This window comes from Gymnoscopelus braueri (assembly GCF_963280865.1).
Source record: "Gymnoscopelus braueri genome assembly, chromosome: 11".
In the NCBI taxonomy this organism is placed as follows: Eukaryota; Metazoa; Chordata; class Actinopteri; order Myctophiformes; family Myctophidae; genus Gymnoscopelus; species Gymnoscopelus braueri.
In genome coordinates this window covers 19,509,950-19,530,085 of record NC_137613.1, presented here as the reverse complement: position 1 = coordinate 19,530,085, position 20,136 = coordinate 19,509,950, and the positions used below count along the sequence as shown (strand labels likewise).

The window sequence follows — 20,136 nt, the reverse complement described above, 5'->3', positions numbered from 1 at the left end:
ATGAATAATCCAAGATTTACAGATTTAATGCGTTTGTCACTGCTGTATTTGAGCACCCCTCCTTTCTCTATTTTCTTTGTTATAGCGTGCCGTGAAGGTACAGTACACTTCAACTCTAACTAGATTAGTCTCTTGGAAACCTGTAATTTCATGCCACAGCGATGTTTTCACACATGATAGGCCATGCGTTCTCATTTTAATGTACACTACAGTATGGTTTTCTATCTGCAGACCACTGTCTATTCCATTTCTGTGGTACTATACTTCCATCCCACGCCCAGTTTCTCCTACTCAACTCTGACAGCAATCAATGTTCTGGACATGATTCAACATGATAGATCGGCACCTGACGACGTCCTCAAAGGCCAACCCTCCCACCGAAATCTCACAAAGACCTACAGTAGCAGACGACCTCCAAGACACAGGAATCTGGGCCTTTTTTGGACTTTTGAGTTATCCTTTTAGCTCAAATGTATGACTGTACCTCATACTGTTTGCATTTCTGTCTAATAAAGTATTCAATAGTCGTGTTAACCCATTAAGACCTGAGGCCCATTCTACAAATGCCTTCTAAACTAGTAGTTCTTTAAAGATTGTTCAAAAATAGAAGATGTACAAGGTCGCAGCGCGGCACGAAGTGACGCGCTGTGAGCTTGTATATCTGCTATTTTTGAATAGCCAAACGCAAAAATCTAAAATGACCGTTTTTCCCAGTTTTAATGGGTTAAATATAGATTTGAAGAAACCAAGGATGGAAGACGACAATTACAATTTTTCTGGTTAAATGTGATCACCACTTTTCAAGTTGATTATTCGTGATACTGAGTGGGGGCAGAGCAGACCTAGTAGAAATATCATCACAATCGGAATACATTTTACTGGCTAAGTATGCCAAATCCAGTGACGGTTGTAGTATGTGTTTTTTGCACAGTTTCTATGCAGAATGTTGCAGTGATATTCATATTGGCAATAGTGTTAATGTCCATCGTGTTGCGGTAGGGAATCGGTGTGTCATGCATTGATATTGTTCTAAGAATTATTCGTTTCTCGTTCGAACTTGCCTGGAAGAAAACCAGTTTGTTTTATAAGTTGCTTTACTTCATCAAGACAAGTCAGATGTTGTAGATAAGTGTTCTATTTGACTTTGAAATTGTGTAAATTCTGCCACTTTATTGTCCCCAAACTTTTTCCTTTCCCCTGCCTGCTTTATCAGCCCTGTCCATATTGCACATAAATATTCCTGGGGTACTGCAGTACTTGTTACATCTGTTGTCCGGAAACAAAGTGGTTTTGACCTTGGGGCTTGTGACATTATGGCAGCAGAGGAACGTGCATGAGCTTCTTTTACTCTTGTAGTTTCTGCAAAAGCCTCTATTGATACATGCAGCAGCTAAATACTGTAAAATATGAATACAGAAACATCAACAATGGGAGACCGACAGTCAGCAAAATGTCACTATATTGAGACATTTAACTTGTTGAGCTGTTTTAGTCCAGAGCTTCTCTGGAGGAAGAAAACAAGGAATTTGGGTCACAATGATGCAGCCTGTATTGAGAAGCAGATGAAAGGAGCTTAGCTTCTTTTACCTGAGTGAGTTTTGTCGATCCTCCTCCATCGATGAACTGGCAGCGCAGATCAACAGACTCTGTAGGGAACGCCTCCACCTCCTCCTCCACCCGAACCCTCTGGCTCCACACTCCTGGAGAGAGGAGGAGAAGAGAGAGAGACATTTAAAAAACTGAATGTGGAAGTGAATTACATAACATTTTGAATGCTCCCGTCCGTGGCAATATTTTTTAGGATAGTAAAGTAACTGAGAAGTGGGCGAAAAGAAAATATCAATAAAAATGAGAAACGCAAGAAAGCCTGGCGAGTGAGACAGAAAGATGAAGAGGTGAGATGGGAGAAAGAGAGAACGACTAAAAAGCCAGATTTATACTTTGTCGTACACCGGTGTCGGATCTACAACAAGCTCACACCGTATGGCGTCCGTGAGCGAATCGAAAGACAGAATGGGGCCTGAGAGAGAACAGAAAGCCAAGGGCCCAAGAGCGAAAGGGAAAGACAGAAAACCAAGGGCCCAAGAGCGAAAGGGAAAGACAGAAAGAAGAGCCTGAGAGCGAAAGGGAGAGACAGAAAGAAGGGCCTGAGAGCGAAGGGAAAAACAAAAAGTGCCTGAGAGTGAAGGGAAAAACAAAAAGTGCCTGGGAGTGAAGGGAAACACAGAAAGGGCCTGAGGAATCCAAAGAAAGAGGGAGAGAGCATCGGCAGCATCATCAACCATTGACGTAGTGCCTTAAGGCAGAGTCTCAGCAAACTCAGCAACCAGGCCCTCCTTGTTAAGTTTGAGCTAATCTTCCACCAGGGATCGCTAGGGGCCGAGCCCTCTAGGAATGCTGTATGCATGCATCACCCTCTGACTCCATATTTTGTAAAAGCAACCAAAATTCAACGCAAAACAGCCTGCCGCTCGGTGTCAAGTTTTGTTTTTGTTTTTGTTTTTCTTCCAGTGAGGTTGGACCACAGGAACTCACTCTTTGAGAGAATTAGGGATCTTTTTCTCTCTCTACCCAGCAAGGGTTAACCACAAACAGAAACAAGCCTTGTGGCTAGCTGGGCAGGCTCTGATTAAACTTCAAAAAGATTTTTTTGTTTGTTTTTGTTTTAAAGGTTAGTGTCCAACAGTGATTCTGAAAGCTTTCTGGTACATGCTGATCAGCAGGTTGCTGCAACGTGCTACATTTAAAATGGTCACATAGGCACATTTTGTTTTGCTGTTTGAGCATCTCACATCAGTATAACGAATCTTCTAAAGAAGATGCTACAGGGATGGCCACTAGGCCAAGCATCTTTCAAGCGGATGTAAAGTTCTGTTGCCCCTGCATACAAAACAATGGTACATCCTGATGCATACATATATGCAAGACAGTACAGTATGTATACATGCACAGAGAATGCATTCATGTGTGCAAGTACTGTATACACACATGCTATGTAAGCCACCTAAAGTTAGTTCCAGTTAACTTTGCAAAAAGGTATATAGGATGCGGTGGTTTATTAACCACATGATGCCATGGCATACCATAATAAGTGAACATTTGTTGAAAAGAGGAAAATAGCAGATCTATAAGCTCAACACACTGCTTGCAACACAAATCTTGTAGCTTGTAGATCGGCTATTCTCACAAAGAGATTAGGTGTAGAGGGGAGAAAAGGAGCGGACCAAGGACAGAGCCCCGGGGAACTCCAGACGGATGTAAGTGGTTAAAGAAGGCTTAGCATTGGAAAGTCCTGTAGTATACTGCTGCTTACAGAGAAAGCCAAACACAAAACCACAATGTTGGGAAACATTGGGTAACACACAGTGACTGAAATAAGATACAATCACTGCAAACAATACACTAGGACTATAAGTGACATCACACTCATGACCATGTTTGGACTTCCTTGCAGACGGAATGCAGTATGGCAATGTGGTATGCTGTTATTTCCAACACGTTACAGCTTGTAGCACAGTGAGAAACTATTGCATTGATTTATTTACAGGAAAACTTACAGCGTCTGTATGTGCTTATTGTGTAGAGCAAACTTTTCATGCCGCGACCCCCAAAGTAATCGTAGCACTTGCTGTAGCACTTACCCTAGCCTTGACGCCCATGCATTGTTGTATTGTTTGTGTGTTTCGTGACGGTTGTATGACGCAAAATCAATTTCCATGAGTACGACGGACTAATAAAGAATCTAGCTGACAGAGGGGACTTACATTTATGCTACCGGATCGAACACACGGCTCTCCACAACCTGCAACTTATCCCATTAAAACCGGGAAAGCATGTGTGTCATTTTAGATTTTTAGCTGTATAGCACATTGGTTCTTTTTATGGTACTTTGGCTATTCAAAAATAGCAGATATACAAGCTCATGAGCTTGTAGATCTGCAAACATTTTTTAATCGTGACAATTTGTCCAAATCTTTGAATATATATATATATTTTTTAAAGCAATTTTTTTTACTCAAATCTTTGCTTCTGAAGGGTTCCATGGCCAAATACATATCATTTTGGGTACCTTGACACGAAAAGGTTTGAGCACCACTGATATAGCAACATAACATAAGTTTTTCTGTTTAACTGTAAGACTAGAGGAGGAACCGGATCCAACATTGAGGGACCGGAATCGAGCTAATAGAGCCTGCCTGCCTGCCTGCTTGCTCAGGGGATAAATTGTCACATCCTGTGTCTAGGTGAGACATGACCTTTGACACGATCAAAATGTCTCAATAGAAGAGCAGGGAAGCAAGATACAACCTCCCCAATTGTATAAGATATATTGTATTAACATACTCTACCATACAGATTGGACACAATTACATTTTATTCATGAAAAAAAGGTTACATAATGCCGCTTTAAGTGGGTAACATTCTACAGCAGTCCTTGGATGACACTCTGTCTCTCCATCTGACCTGCCTCTCCTCACAAATGAGATGGAAAAATGGTTCATACTGGCATCAAATTGTCAGGAGCACACCTTAGATTTGATCACAAACATTCTCAATATTTCAAATGTCACGATTGACCTTGATCATTTCTGTGTATTCTTTGATGTGTATATTCCTCCTGACAACCAAAGCATATAGTAGGTACCACAAAAAAAGGTATACTAATGAGAAAACTAGTGAACTCCCACTTCCAGCCCTGTACATGACCTTCTAGATAATTCACATTCTAACGTCGGAAATGTTATACAATAAATTTCATTGCACCTTCCGTGCCAAGAAGGAAAGCCTGAGAATTAGTGCTCACCTTGACTCCTTGTCTTTGAAGTCTATTGCCTAAATGCCAAGACAGATATGTTGGTATCATTATATATTCAGATCAAAAGGTCAATGCAATGTATATCCACATCCAGTCGATATCAAAGTCAGCCCGTTATCATCTTGAAAACATAGCGGATTCATGTACCAAATACAAACACAGACGTATTCATGCCTTCATCTGCAGCAGGAGAGACTACTGTAATCGTCTTCTCTCAGGTCTCCCCCAAAAAGCTATCAAACAACTAGAGCTGCTAAAACATATTACACCAGGGGTGGGCAACCTCCTCGGGCATATGATCCCGTGAGTGATCACCCAGTGCCAGACAGTGAAAAAAACACCATTGATTTTATGTCTTATTATACGCTGCTAATTAGAATATTGCAAGCATCGAATAACTCAATAATTGAACCACATGAACGATATTCCCTATGTCAAAATAGGTGAACATTTGGTGAAAATAGGCAAACATTCACTGAAAATAGCATACGGACAACTCATCCATTTTTCAGTGACTCTCTCGTTACACCAAAATGTTTCTTATGAAAATTGTTATTGGTGAAGTTTATATAAACATTGCTATTTCCGTTTGTTCAAAAGAAACAGACAGTCACCACACTAGACGACAACAACATGCCCAACAGCTGCCTGTTTGACAATGCAGGGAACAGGGCTGTGCAAGAAAGTTAGACAGCTGAGTATCACCATATCATTTTTCCACAATCGTGTATTGATTATCCACCCCTGAGTTTTCTCTGTTTAACTGTCACTCACACATTACTGCTTTGTTACCATAACCCATAAGAGAAACCTTGAAGTCCCAAATGGAAATAACAACACGCTTAATCTATGTAGCTTTTAGAAAAACAATGCAACAAGAAAAACACATCGATATCTTACGGAGAAACATTGTTGGATATTTTCTGCACGCATTATCATTTTTTTCCCTATGCCCAGCAGGGGAGGGCCAGTGCCGTTGGCTGTTTATAGCTCATAACCTGGAGGGACTGTGCTGAAATTGCTAGTTGGATATCTAACAACAGCTTGGCAACAAACAATGAAAAGTAGGGTATAGTTTTAAGATACGTTTATAAAAATACAATTTGAATGGTGTCTTATTCTATTAATGTATATAATACAGAGTGGCTTCGCTCAGAAACATCACATAGTTGCTTCATTCTTAAACTTCACAGGGTTAATTCTCAGACTTCACACCTATTTACTTAAACTATTTACAGCTGAAGTCTGGTCAGGGAGCACCAGTAAGACTTTCAGTAACCATTTCCACCTTTTCTTTTAGAATAAGTAAAAAGTGTCACCATATATTCCCTATATTCTCACTTCACAAAACTCGGTGTTATTAAACTCGGTGAGTTTTGTCACAGTACTAGGCTGTGCCCAAACAAACTTAACAGAAGGGGCTTGGCTTCCGCACAGTTTAAAAAAAAGGATTTGACAAATAACACTGACACAGCATAAAAATGGAAGTTGAGGATTTCCAGAGGAACTTCCAGTAGTTTTGTGTGCAGAGGCAACCGAGAGCTCAGTGAGACAGGAAGGAAGGTAAACGAAGGGAGGAAAGGATGACATTGTGATGTAAACTCAGGCGACAGGCTTCTCACTTGCCTCCCTACAGATGAAGTTTGTAACCCCTCATTTTAAATTGATCCTCACTATAATGCTCATTATAATAGTGGTACCGTTTTTGTGTACTCTGTCTGTGTCTCAGAGGAGGGCTGTGGACAGTTCAGAAACCCGCCTACCAGTGACATCATTGATGAGGAATCAAAGCTAATAGAAACCATTATTCTGGCGTTCATAAAAAAAAAAACATTCAAATGTTTGAAATGACCAAACCTGCCTACTGATGATGTCACTGGTAGGCGGGTTTCTGAACTGTCCACAACCCTCCTCTGAGACACAGACCAAATAGATTAGAATGGTATTATATTGTAATGAGCATTAGTGAGGACCAATTATATGAAGATAGGTTGAAAATAGGTGAAGTCGTCATTTAAATGGTAAATCACTCAGCACCTTTGATACTTGCTCCGGCAAGTGTTTTTTTTATTGTTGCAAGAACCCCTGCTTTTACACTTATGAAACATGAAGGGGGGAAAAGCAACAACACTCAAAATTCAAAACATCAAGAAATGCAGTTAGCGTATTGATTTTCGGCGATCAAAGAAAAAAATGGAATTTTCTTCAGTGTACATAAACCAAGTTAATGCAATCTGGGCCCCAGCCAGCCACTTAGTGCGCTTGCTGGCTGTCTGGTATAAGATAATGTAATACAAGGCTTTAAGTTCCAATAACAATCCCGGACTTCCCATGCCTTGGAATTAGACTAATGTAATCTCGTGGAAGTACATAAAACTGACAAACTCACACAACCGCAGCATCAATGCCTCTCTCTTACAAAGTCTTTATACGAGGCCTCCTCGTTGTCCTCTAAACTAGAGCTGCACCATTAAAAACAGACAAGGCAGCGAACTGTGACACTTTGACGGTCAGCTCTCGAACGCCACTGTGCAAATGCCCAATTTGTGCAACATTTTTATAAGTCCCGCTATGTTCCCTGAAGGCTTATCCCCACCACACCATTAAAAACAAGACTCGTTTGTGCCGCATGATATTTAACTGACAAGAGTCCTTTGTGCAAACATCCAGGCCTTTTTACAGCTCTATGATCTGCTATTTTCGCTACATGACAAAGTTTAAACCAGGGCTTATGAAGTGGGTAAAAACATACAGAGCTCTGCCCGGCAACAGTGAGGTGGTCAAGACCCCCCGCGCTTCGTGAGGCTCGTTCTAGCCTTCTGGCAAGGAATCAAATCCTTCTGGAACTCTCTCCTCTTGTTTCCTTTTGATCCTCACCTTCCAGTTTGCCCTGGCGGGCAGTGTGCTCAGAGTACTGCCTTCATGCCCAGAAATAGTGTAGTGGTTGAGCCCGCACACACAGCCCCAGTCGGCAATGGGTGAACTAGTGAATACAAAGGAACCCAATGGAAACAAGCCCGTACAGGACTTTTTGTGTTATCCTTTTAAAAATCATTGTAAACCGAACCTACTGTAAAAGTATTCAATAAAGTAAAGTATTCAATCAATCAATCAAAAACTCAGAAAACTCAGAGATCCTTATCCTCTAATATGAATAACAAAACTGCATTAAATCTGTAAATACCTTCTTAGTAGTTGTTGCTCACACTTGTTACAATAACGCACAGTGCATACGTATACGCATTGCATCTACGTAGGTGGTGCGCTTCTTGCCTTTCCTGGCTTTGCCCTGTGTTGGCTGGGTTGTATACTGTATACCGGTAAGTGAACCTACTATGTATGTACCTATGTGTGAACTTACTGCACATTCTATGATGCTGATGTGCTTTTTACATGTACTATCACCAACATATATTTGTTTTAACTCTAGTCTTCCCTTTTTATATTTCTTATTCATCACATCCAGTATTATCATTACTATCTTGTTGTTGTATTGTTGTTAGCAAACTCTTTGTGGAACAACCAACATATTGCTGCTTGTACCTGTATGAGTGAGTGACAAATAAAACCCTTTTGAATCTCTTGAATCTGCCCATGTCTACCAATGACCTTTCCTACTTGTCTGTTCTCTCATGCTTATGGCAAATAGTTGGTTGTTGTTTTGTCTGGTTGTTTGTTTGTTGGTCGTTCATTATTTTTGATGCAAAGCGTCCTTGGATTTATGAAAGGCGCTATATAAATTCTAGCTATTATTATGTCTGTCTCGGTCATATGAATAAAACAAATAACAGGGAGCTTACAACTGCCCTTCAACAGAAAATGATTTTGAAAAACCCAAAAAATAACTAAAAAGAAAAAGATTAAGCTGTGAGGGAAATGAGTTTCTCTCATGTCTTTCGTTAGCACAAAAACAAGAGTCAGTTGCACCGCAAGCCAACCCCCGGCGCTTCCAGCGCTCCCAGTGTGTGTATGGCATTGATTAGTACAGCATGTTACAAGCCACGCTGCATGGAGGTCAGTGGAATCATGGCTGCAGGGGTTTAGGCTGTTAATCATCTGTTAACCCATTAAAACTAGGAAAGCATCAGTGACATTTTAGATTTGAGCTAAAAAAAGCATCATTTTATACTTTGGCTGTTCAAAAATAGCAGATATTCAAGCTCATAGCGCGTCACAAGCTTGTAGATCTGCTACTTTTTGAAAAATCATGAAAATTCTTTTAAAGCGAAGCTTCTGGGGGTCTCTGGAACAAAATGTTTTGAGATGGGGGTCCGCTGGCCAAATACATATCATTTTGGGGGTCCTTGACATGAAAAGGTTTATAGAAACATGTTTTTCAGAAAACTGTTTGCAGAATCGGCCTCAGGTCTTGGGTTAAACTACAGTCACACTAACCAAGAACGTGATCTGGGGGGATAGCGTGTGTGCTAAGAAGTAGGCTGTGTGTGTGTGTGTGTGTGTGTGTGTGTGAGTGTGTGAGTGTGTGAGTGTGTGTGTGTCTGTGTGTGTGTGTGTGTGTGTGTGTGTGTGTGTGTGTGTGTGTGTGTGTGTGTGTGTGTGTGTGTGTGTGTGTGTGTGTGTGTGTGTGTGTGTGTGTGTGCGTGTGTGCGCAGGGACGACCCGATACATCACATGGGCTCTACTGCCCCGACAGCGAGTCCACAGTTCGATTCTCAACCAGCCGAACCGTTTGCCCCTTCTCTCTGTGTTTCCTGTCTCTCTACACTATATCCATCAATTAAAGGCTCAGAAAAGCACCCACCCACCCCCCGTAGTGGGTGCCCGTAGTGGTGGAAAAACTACTCAATGTTTTTACTGAAGTAAAAGTATCAATACTGCAATGTAGAAATACTCTTGTGGAAGTGAAATTCCAGTATTAAAAATGTACTTGAGTAAAAGTACAAAAGTACAAAAGTATTGGCATCAAAATATACTTAAAAGTACCAAAAGGGAAAGTACTCAATATGCACAAGTTTTCAAATGTATAACATTTATAAAAATCTTTAGAAAATAGCCAATCTACAAGCTTGTAGATCGGCGTGCATGTGTGGTGCATGCGTGTGTGAGTGTGTGTGTGTGTGTGTGTGTGTAAAGATCATTTAATTTTAACTATACAATGAACAAGCAAACAAGTAATAATAAACTACACATAAAATGAACTTAATTTTATTTAACCAATTAAGCCCTATAAACATTGTTAAAAAATAGTCGATCTGCTTGTTTGCTTGTTCGTTTTTGTCTTTATAATCTTTGCCTATAATGACATGCCCAGAATAGGGCCACCAGGTTGAAAATAGTAAAAACAAATTGGACACATGGGCTCCATAATTGCCAATGTCGTAAAAAAAATGGAATAATGGCCGATGTATCGGTTGGGTTCTTGTGTGTGTGTGAGTGCGTGTGTGCATGCATGCAGGTGCATGTGTGTGTGTAGGGGGAAACAATATTATGTACAGTGTGTGAGAGAGGAGAGAGAGTGTTTGTTAGGGGATCTATGCATTTTTGCACACTTTGTGCAATGTGCACGGTTGTATGCATTTATGTGTATTATTTCTTATCATTTATTTTGTGTATAAGTGAAAGTAAATTACTGCATGTGTGCATGTGTATATACTGTATGAAGTGTAAAGACAAATTATACATACTCCATGTGTCATAGAGTATGTGTGACACATAGAGTACTGTATGTACTTATGATTGGTATGTGCTGCTAAAGTACGTGTGTGTGTGTGTGCGTGTGTGTGTGTGTGTGTGTGTGTGTGTGTGTGTGTGTGTGTGTGTGTGTGTGTGTGTGTGCTCATGTGTGTGTGTGTGTGCTCATGTGGGTGCGCATGTGTACAGTAAAGCATCTGAATTTGTGTGGGTGTATGCTTGCATCTAGCTTGTGTGTGTGTGTGTGTGTGTGTGTGTGTGTGTGTGTGTGTGTGTGTGTGTGTGTGGGCGCGCGCGTGGCACATGCCAACTTGTGCCTTGTGTATGCATGTAAGGACAAGTCTATATATCTGTGTTGAAGCACACGCTTCATCAATACATCCGTGTGTGTGTGTGTGTGTGTGTGTGTGTGTGTGTGTGTGTGTGTGTGTGTGTGTGTGTGTGTGTGTGTGTGGGGGTGTGTGTGTGTGTGTGTGTGTGTGTGTGTGACTGTGTGTGTGTGTGTGTGCGTCCGAGGGCCCATCCATACATTAGTGTTGTTGCGTATGGAGTGCTTCTAATGCGAGCACATCATATGGGAGTGACTCAACCACTGAACCAGAGATTCATCCCTCAGGGAAGACAATGGCCTGTCAAACCGGTTATTCATTTCCACTGCAAGACGCCAACACACACACACACACACACACACACAAACACACCCACACACAGGCACAGGAACACATATTCAGGCACACTCTGGGCTGTCAGACTAGTTTATCCACGGCAAGAATCAACAAGAACAAACAACACAGCAGTTGAACGGAAGTTAATCTCTCTCTCTCTCGTTTTCCTACCTATTATACAGTATATATGCACATACATATGTAAATGTAGTGTGCACACACATATATATGAAATGCACAAATACAATACATAGATATGTGAGAATTATAGCCCGATGGGGGGAAAAAATGGAAGAAAAAAGAAAACAGCAACAAAGAGAGCAAGTGAGAGGACAGAAACAGACAAAGAAAGGGTAGCATTGAGAGTGAGAATGACATGAAAGGATAAAACGCTAACAATGAAAGAGGATTCAATTGCAACATTGACAACTCAAACTGAAAGAGAAAGGAGAAGAGGGCAGATAAGGAGAGAAAGTAAGCAACATACAGAGAAAGAAAAAGACAAGAAAAGAGAGGCCAGGGAAAAGAGGAATGATAAAATGACAGAATAGGGGAGTGAGAGGAAGCAAGAACGAGCCAGGGAGAGAGAGAGAGAGCGAGAGAGACTTGGGACTGCAGAGAGAGAGAGAGAGAGAGAGAGAGAGAGAGAGAGAGAGAGAGAGAGAGAGAGAGAGAGAGAGATGAGAGTATCGTAGATCATAACATCACATTCTATTGCCAACAGCTTGTTTTCTCCACAGTCCCGTGGAGAGCGAGCTGATTGGCTGCCAGAGAGCATCGGGAGGGGTGGGGGGGGTGGTTGGAGGCGGAGGGCTGGGAGGATGTGGGTGTGGGGGGGTTAAATGAAGGGTTGCCACTCTTCCTCTCTCTCCGTAATACACCAGAGAGCTGAATCATCACTAATTGACATTTGAAAGCTCGTGCGTGGCATTTAAGCGCTTGTGCAGAGCATCTATTTTCCAGTGTATGTACGCTACATACAGCGGCAGAGCTGCAGGGCCACAAGGGACTCGTGTTAACCTTGTCTCCTCGCAGATTCCCGCTTAAAAAATATGAGGATTTATCGCTCGCTGAGCAAATTAAATCTACGCAGCCATATTGCGCTGCATGGTCACGACTCCGGTCCTGTTGGACCCAAAGCGCTGCTTATTCTCATTAAAGCAGTTCTAATCAGAAACCAATTTAGAACCTCCAACACCAGCTGAATGCAATCAGCTATCTGTTGAGACTAGGAAACTGGCAATATCCTGAGACACCACAGTCTGGAGTTGACAACTACTACAGAGCATTTTTTTCTATTGTTACCCTGTCACGATGACAGCGATGTCATCTTTTACACATCCGGCTGTTTAAGCTGTCAAAAAGTCTGCAAGACAGGAAACAATCTACCCCACAAGCACCCAAATGGCTCGTTTTTTTGTTTTTTTTTCATCCTAAACTGCTCCAATTGCACGGTGACTGACTATCATAATCAGGGAAGTCAAAAGGAGGCTGATTTTCATGTTCCATTGAATGCTAATTATTTGCACTTCGTTGCAAATAATTGGTATCTGAGAGCTTCCACTGATTTAAAGTGATGAAAATGGTACAAGAAAGTGGGGAAAGCTATGTGTTAGCATCAAAACAGAGCGACTTGATTCCCTGCCATTTTCCACACACAGAAAAGTGACATGTGTATTTATAGAAAATCGAACTACATTTCAATCAATCAGTCACAGTCAATCTGTCTTCACCTGATCCTTAAACGATATTCGCACTTTTTTTGACCAACCGATCCATTTAATGATTTACTTTAGTCTCTGTCTGTCAACTCTCCAAAGGTTTAACGCTTCTGAATCGTCGTAGGTAAAAGTTATACCAGTGAGTCTCCGACTGGATTTCTCCGACTGTGTTAGTGCACAGTTTGTCTCAATCATAGAACAACTTTGGGAAATGAACCGCCACCCGAATGGCCAATCTCCTGGCATCAGGCTGCGTGGTTCAGTGGGTCTCGGCTGTCAGGATTATAAGTGCGTTCCCAAAGCGATAACGCCAAGACCTCTTAACCCATTAAGACCCGAGGCCGATTCTACAAATCATCTCTGTCGGGTGGAAAACAAAACTGTTACTTTTCAGGATTCAAATAAAAAAACAAAAACAGCTAAAGTACTGTTGATGCTTTTGTGTGATTCCATAGTATAATGAAGTAGGGCGTTAACGAAAAAACACAAAAAGATGGTAGAAAATAGGTTTTCTGACAGCCTTCTAAATCCTAAGAGTTTTCAGGAAAACGTATATTGCTATACAGTATATATATATATATATAGCTAAAATCTAAAATGACACTGATGCTTTCCCGGTTTTGATGTGTTAAAATGAAGGCCTTGCCTGCGTGGCTACAGCTTGCAGGCCGTTTTGGGACGTCACAGTGCCTTGCCATTAATCTTCTTTTATGGCATTTGCCTTGTTGCTACGACACATCGTCTTCATCATCTTAACCCTTTAAGACCGGGAAAGCATCTGTGTCATTTTAGATTTCTTTATCCATTATTTTATACTTTGGCTATTTTTGAAAAAACATGAACATTTGTGCAAATCTTTAAATATATATTTTTTAAAGTGACCATTGCGGGTCCTGAACAAAATATTTTGAGTTGGGGGTCCACGGCCAAATACATTTTGGGGGTCCTTGACATGAAAAAGTTTGAGCACCACTGATATAGCAACATAAGTTTTTCAGAAAACTGTTAGGATTTAGAAGATTTAGTCAAATCGGCCTCAGGTCTTAAGGGGTTAAGTTGCTGTGTTTACGAGTAGCTTTTCTGTATCAGGAGACTGAAAAAAGACACAGTGTTTTTTTTTCTCTCTCCCCATTTTCCTTCAGTCACAGCGTATCTATGCGGGGAAATGAAACCCTTGTTAACTGGCACTTGACAGCTGAAGGCGTCCGCTTGTTTGAATGCAGCCTATTGAGATACGGAAACAATTCCCGCTCCAAACAAGCGGGGAATGGAAAGGGGAAATAATGTGTCTTTTTTTTGTATCGTGAGATGGTTTCAGCCACTATACATCAGGGATAACGCTATAATAACGTAAGAGAAACTTTAATAAAGCTTTGATTGACCTTTTGTGTCCTACATTTGCATTTCCCTGCGATATCATCGCTGGAAAGAAAGAAGCGGGACAGATACTCTGACAAAATGAAATGAGATTCAAAAATGTGTCTGGCATGGAATTCATGCAAAGTAGAGCTTCATCTTAATAGAAAGCAGGTAACGGCTATTCGGGTAAGTCCTTCTTCACAAAACGATGCATATTTACAGGCTGGATACTTTTCTCTCAGATGATGTTGAATGATGCTCTCAATCAAGCCAATGTTTTTGTTTTTTTTAAAAGGGCACAGACATTTCCCTTCCGTTCAATGGAGCAAGTAGTTCCACTCACCACGCGTTAAGGGAATAAAACAGTAATTGCCGGTGACAGCTCTTGACATTCGCCTGATTAAGATGCGTCTCCTCAGCACAGCGCGATGAAAGCCCTCGCATCGCTTGCCGAAGTATAAAGGAAGATGAATCGAGGGAAGTCATCACAGCTGGAGTCCTTCTCAACGTTCTATTAGTCAATTACCAACCATCGCTCGTTAAAAAAGTAAACGGTGCGATTACAGTAGCTCTCTCCTGTGCAATCAGAATAACAATCTACAATTTAGGCATTTAGCAGATGCTTCTATCCAGAGTGAAGCCTGCAGCATATACTCCGAACCAAGTCAAACTTTTTTTCCAGCTTTGAAGGGTCAATAAGAACAAAATGATGTAATTGTGGAGCAAACAAACAAACGCAGTGCCTGCAGCACAGTCCAAACCAAGCTAAACTTTTTTCGGCTTCGGCAGGTCAATAAGAACAAAATGACGTAATCGTGTAGCAAACAAACAGACGCAGTGCCTTGCTGAATTTCGTTTCGTCCAGTCAAAAGATTTTCTAACTCGCCGAACATCACCACAGAGACACAAATGCAAACATCGCGTGTGACTGGTCGGACATCCAGTGCGCTCGTGATTTATATTGTTTTATTTCCACAATCTGCCTGCAATGTACCGTGGACAGTTTTGAAAAAAGGGTGGCTGAGGAGGGTAGGAGATACAAAACTCTATCTCTATCTGAGGGACTTACAAACAACCAGATTGCAATGAATGCAATGTGTCTGTTGCCAGAAATTACGAAATCTCCAAAACAAATGATGTGAGCAGGGTTTAACGTTTAACGAACAGAGCGGCAACTGGTATAAAACACTTTAATACTCAGAGTAAGTCGTTTTGGCGGAAAAAAATGCCAGCTTGACTTCTAAAGTACAAGACTGTAGCAAATGGCACGAATGATTGTAAGAAAACAGCATGAACTCAGCCAACAACAGGGTAAATGATCGAGTAAACAGAGTGCTACAGATGAAAGTGCCAAAATGTAGAACTAATGGAATCAATATTATAGCATAACAAGACAAGAGTTTTAGAACATCAATGTCTTTGTGGTAAAGATTAGTGAGTCTCTGAAATGGGAAGAAGAAGAAAAAAAAAAACGTTTCTGCCTTTTTAGAGGCAGTGAAGAGACTGGAAAGAGGAGACTGCATGAGTTCCTCGACCTTTCATTTAGAAAATTATGTTCACCTTCGTTGTCTATTTATACAGTAAGAAATAGAGATAAACGAGTAAAAATGTCTCAAAAAATGTGTTCACAGACATGTGTCATTTTGACGGTTCCATATTGATATGAATAATATCAATATAATATCAATAACATGATAATGTTTGGGGGAAACAGAGCCTTTTCACAGCAGACATTTTGATAGGTAAACACAGCTGAAATATAACGTTTATTTTATTTTTCATTTGGTTGTTTGCCAGCATAGACAGCTCCTGTACGGTTAATGCTGGCATATAGAAACACATAAATGAAACGCATACAAATGAACTATGCCACGTTCAACTGTGTTTACCTGTCAAAATAAACGCTTCCGGGGCGCCCACGGCCTAGCGGTTAAGGCGCATACCACATATAGGCTCTAATGCAGCCTGACAGCGAGTCACAGGTTCGATCTCAAGCCCGACGACCTTTGATGCGTGTCACTCCCCGTCTCTCTCCCCCCGTTTCCGGTCTCTCTCTACTGCGTACTATCAATAAAGGCAGGAAAGCCCCAAAAGTATCTTTAAAAAAACAAAAGAAATTGCTTCCACGGTCCATAATGTCCTGTTTCCGCAGCCGAGTCCTTTTTAGTTGGCCATTGACATTTGCCCATTTACATTGCTTGTGGCCTTCTTGCAGAATGATGGTGCTGGGTGAAAAAAAACTTTTACTTTAATCCACTTTTACTTAAGATAAGACTGATAAAAAAAGACAACGTGTCATTTCAAAGTTTCACCTGACAGCAGCGATTAGGGGGAAAAAATGCTACAATTGCATTAGCAAATCATGAGGAGGAGGTTTCATTACGAAAGGCTCGGGTTTCATTTCGCATGCAGTCGAGAGTTGACTCACCGTTAATTGGCATTTCATGCTTCGTGGCTTCTATATAATCTCCTTCAATCAGCATTGTCCCATTGGAAAACACACACAGAGGGTTGCCCACAGGGAGATTTTGTATAATTAAAATATTGATATGGCTCATATTATAACTCGCTAAAGGGCAGTTTTGTGATAATGAATTGAGCGGTCAGTATAGCTTTCAGCTATGCTGTACACATACCTCACTTAATTAGGCAATCACTGTAAATCATAGCTCACTTTACGGGGTCTCTGCCTGCTTATGTCCATGTCTTTCGCAGAGTAACCTGGAAGTACAATACTGCTCAGTGTCTCTATACAGACAAAGCCCTGTTTCTCACTATGGGATATGTTTACAAGAACAACAATGAAATGATAGAACAAAAGCCAAGAGTAATAACAACAGCAGCCCAGCAATAAATCATGGCCAATGTCTCAGGGCTCTCACTTCTCAAGAGCATCATCTTCACAGCGCGGCCTACGTGCGTCGCTAAGGCGATGGTTGGGTGTTACGAAACACTTTCACAAACAAACAAAAGTATCGATTGAAGAGCGGGAGATTTCACAATAGACGAGATCGATGGCTCCTTCTTTTCTGTGGGACCAGACAGAACACAGACAGGAAACAAAGCCACCAATGGCAACACCTTGGCAAACAAGCTGTGTCACAGCAAAAAGTTTAATCTTGTGTCGTTTACAAGAAAAAAGACATCATCCACAGCAATGTGTGCTCCTGTGTCAAAGGTACTTTTGTCTTCTGTTTGCTTTTCATGTGCGGGCTATTTCTCTTTTAAGGCCAGGCTGCCTTGTTGATCAAGGCTACCTCGGTTTCAAGTCAGGGTTCCATTTGCTATCAGTTAAAATACGCAGATCAAAAGCCAGGGAGTTAATTCATCAAGCAGCATTATTTAAATGTAAAAAAGAAAGGAAAGGAAAAGGGATAAGATCAGGATCTAAAAGGCATTATGTAGCTGCTGTACAAACTAAGCTAGCTAGCTAGTTATTACAATCCCGTTTGAGAGCATCGGCAAGGTGAAAACGGGAGCGAGTTTATCGGAACAAATTGGGAGAAGTAAAGTTAAGGTAGAAATAAGCCATGCCGAGTATTTTGCCTTTTACCTTTGTTCTTTCCTTCCCTATTACAGAACAGTGGGGAGAGATGAAATAAAATACAGGTCATGAACTCGAATCAGTGACATCCAACAAAATATCACTCACTTCACCCTGGCATCCTCGATGATTATTTATACCTGCCATGAAATATATCAGTTATGAGCTGAATTTGAACTTCTAAAGTCTGCAATAATGAATTAAGTCATGCTATTTATTTATTATTTTACATAAAGCTACATTGCCACGGCTCTGATCTAACAGATAAGCTTACCTTCAGTACAGGCATTAACAGCAAAGGGTCAACGCCACAGGATCAAAACACTGACGAAAACACATGAACAATTAAACATAAATGTGCCGGACAAATGTATAAATACTGTAGGTTCCAGGCATTTAAAAGATTATTTTCTATCCCTTATTGTTGTTTTCTGAGGGGGGTGTTTTCAGTGTGCTGCACAGAAGAAGAAAAAAAAAGAGAAAAAAACCTGCTCAATACAGAGTTATGCATTGTGCTTACAAATGATACACTATTATACACAACATGCACAGTAGGGTCAGTAATTGCCAGCTTTAATTAGTTTTCTATAGCTGCACAGCAACAACTGCCTGAACTGCATATACCCTTGGGGGAACGATAATGCTCATTTGCATCAGTGTACCTTATAAATAAGTGTGCGTGCTTCCTGTGACTTAACTATTACACCATCGAGGGGCAATAGCGGATAATGTTGATTTGTTAAAGATATTATACAGTAAAATATGTATATTTCATCCAGTCTAGTCAGGCTTCTTTTCAGCCACCCTCTTGGTCCGGTTACGAGGGGGTCCTGAGACACACGCATTACCACTTTATTACCAAATTATTTTGAAAATAGCCAATCTGAGTTTGTAGATCTGCTATTATTAAGTTATTAAAGAAATATGTTTTTGCCTATGTGACATGTAAAATTGGGATGCCAGGGTTAAAGTGATTAACCCATTAAAACCTGAGGCAGATTCTACAAATGCCTTCTTTCTTTTTTTTATGCATTGCATTGCCTCACATAGATCCCAATTAAGAAATGAAATCACATGACCGATGAATGATGTTTGTTATACTGTAAATGCCCTCTAAATCAGTGGTTCTCAAACTTTTTCGTGCCAAGGACCCCCAAAATGACGGCCCCAACATCTGAAAATGTTTTGTACCAGGGACCCCCAGAGGAGAAGATTTGTGTTGAAAAAAATTCAAAATAATTTAGATTAAAAAATACATATATCTAAAGTAGCAGATGTACAAGCTCACAGCACGGCACGAAGTGTCGCGCTGTGAGCTTGTATATTGACATTTCTTTTAGAACCACCGTTCTAAACCACTGTTCTAAATCCTAACAGTTTTCAGAAAAAGTATTTTGCTATGTATATATAGCTAAAATCTAAAATTACACGGATGCTTTCGCGGTTTTAATAGGTTAAAGCAAGTGCCATCATCTCGTCCTTAGTCCCCCAATTATTGGCCCTAATCAGAGTTTCACAGCCACCTCCCAGTCCAGGAATGAGAGTCAGGAGACTGTCTCACAGCACTATAGCAGCCATCCTTGGCCACCTGTCCGTCCCTTGGCATGAGGATGCTCTCTCAGCATGTAAAGTATCAGTGTCCCTGTGCTGTAATTAGCGCCACCAGCGCCACTCGCACCACTATCAGGCATGTCTTAGGAGCCCTGCTAGAGGCCCATTAACAATTACTCACACACAAGTGCCTCCTATTCTGTTCCATGAATCTGGGTGAGTAGACTGGCACCTGGCACTCTAAGTGGTTTTAGCACTCGAAAGGGAAATTGGTTGAAAAAGAAGTGTGCGTATGCACTGCAAAATTGCATGTTATTATAATCTGTTACTCTGCGCCTGTTTGTGTGTGGCCAAAGATACTGTATAAATATGTGCGTGCACAGCATGCCAGTTGCAACAGTTGAGGTTCGTGATTAGGCTCCTCACACAGGTGCAAGAAGCCCTATTTCCCCATGCCAAAAATAGCCGATCTACAAGCTTGCAGCACGTCGCAATGCAATGCATTGTGAGCTGGTAATGAGCTTAGAGAGCGTGCAAATTTTGAAAACATAAATTTGGCTGTAATGACATGCCAAAACCTTATGGCAATGGGATATGGCAGAGTGTGTGTGTGTGTGTGTGTGTGTGTGTGTGTGTGTGTGTGTGTGTGTGTGTGTGTGTGTGTGTGTGTGTGTGTGTGTGTGCGCGCGTGTGCGTGCACGTGCGTGCGTGCGTGCACGTGCGTGCGTGTGTAGGGGGGTGTTATTTTGGTGTAGTGTATTTCAACTAAAAAGCTATGTATGCTGGGTGGGCATTAATGAGCAGAGCACTCACTCGTCAGTGAAGCTC

The 20,136-nt window shown here is 41.2% G+C and overlaps 1 protein-coding gene across 1 annotated transcript in view; it reads right to left on the bottom strand.

Annotated features, from left to right (window-relative positions):
• Nucleotides 1-20,136, bottom strand: part of pvrl2l (PVR cell adhesion molecule related 2 like) — a 352,833-nt gene that overhangs the window by 223,567 nt on the left and 109,130 nt on the right. Inside the window, exon 2 of the mRNA XM_080442924.1 lies at nt 1,588-1,700. Coding sequence (XP_080299050.1) covers nt 1,588-1,700 — 113 coding nt within the window. The remainder of the gene's footprint in view (nt 1-1,587; nt 1,701-20,136) is intronic.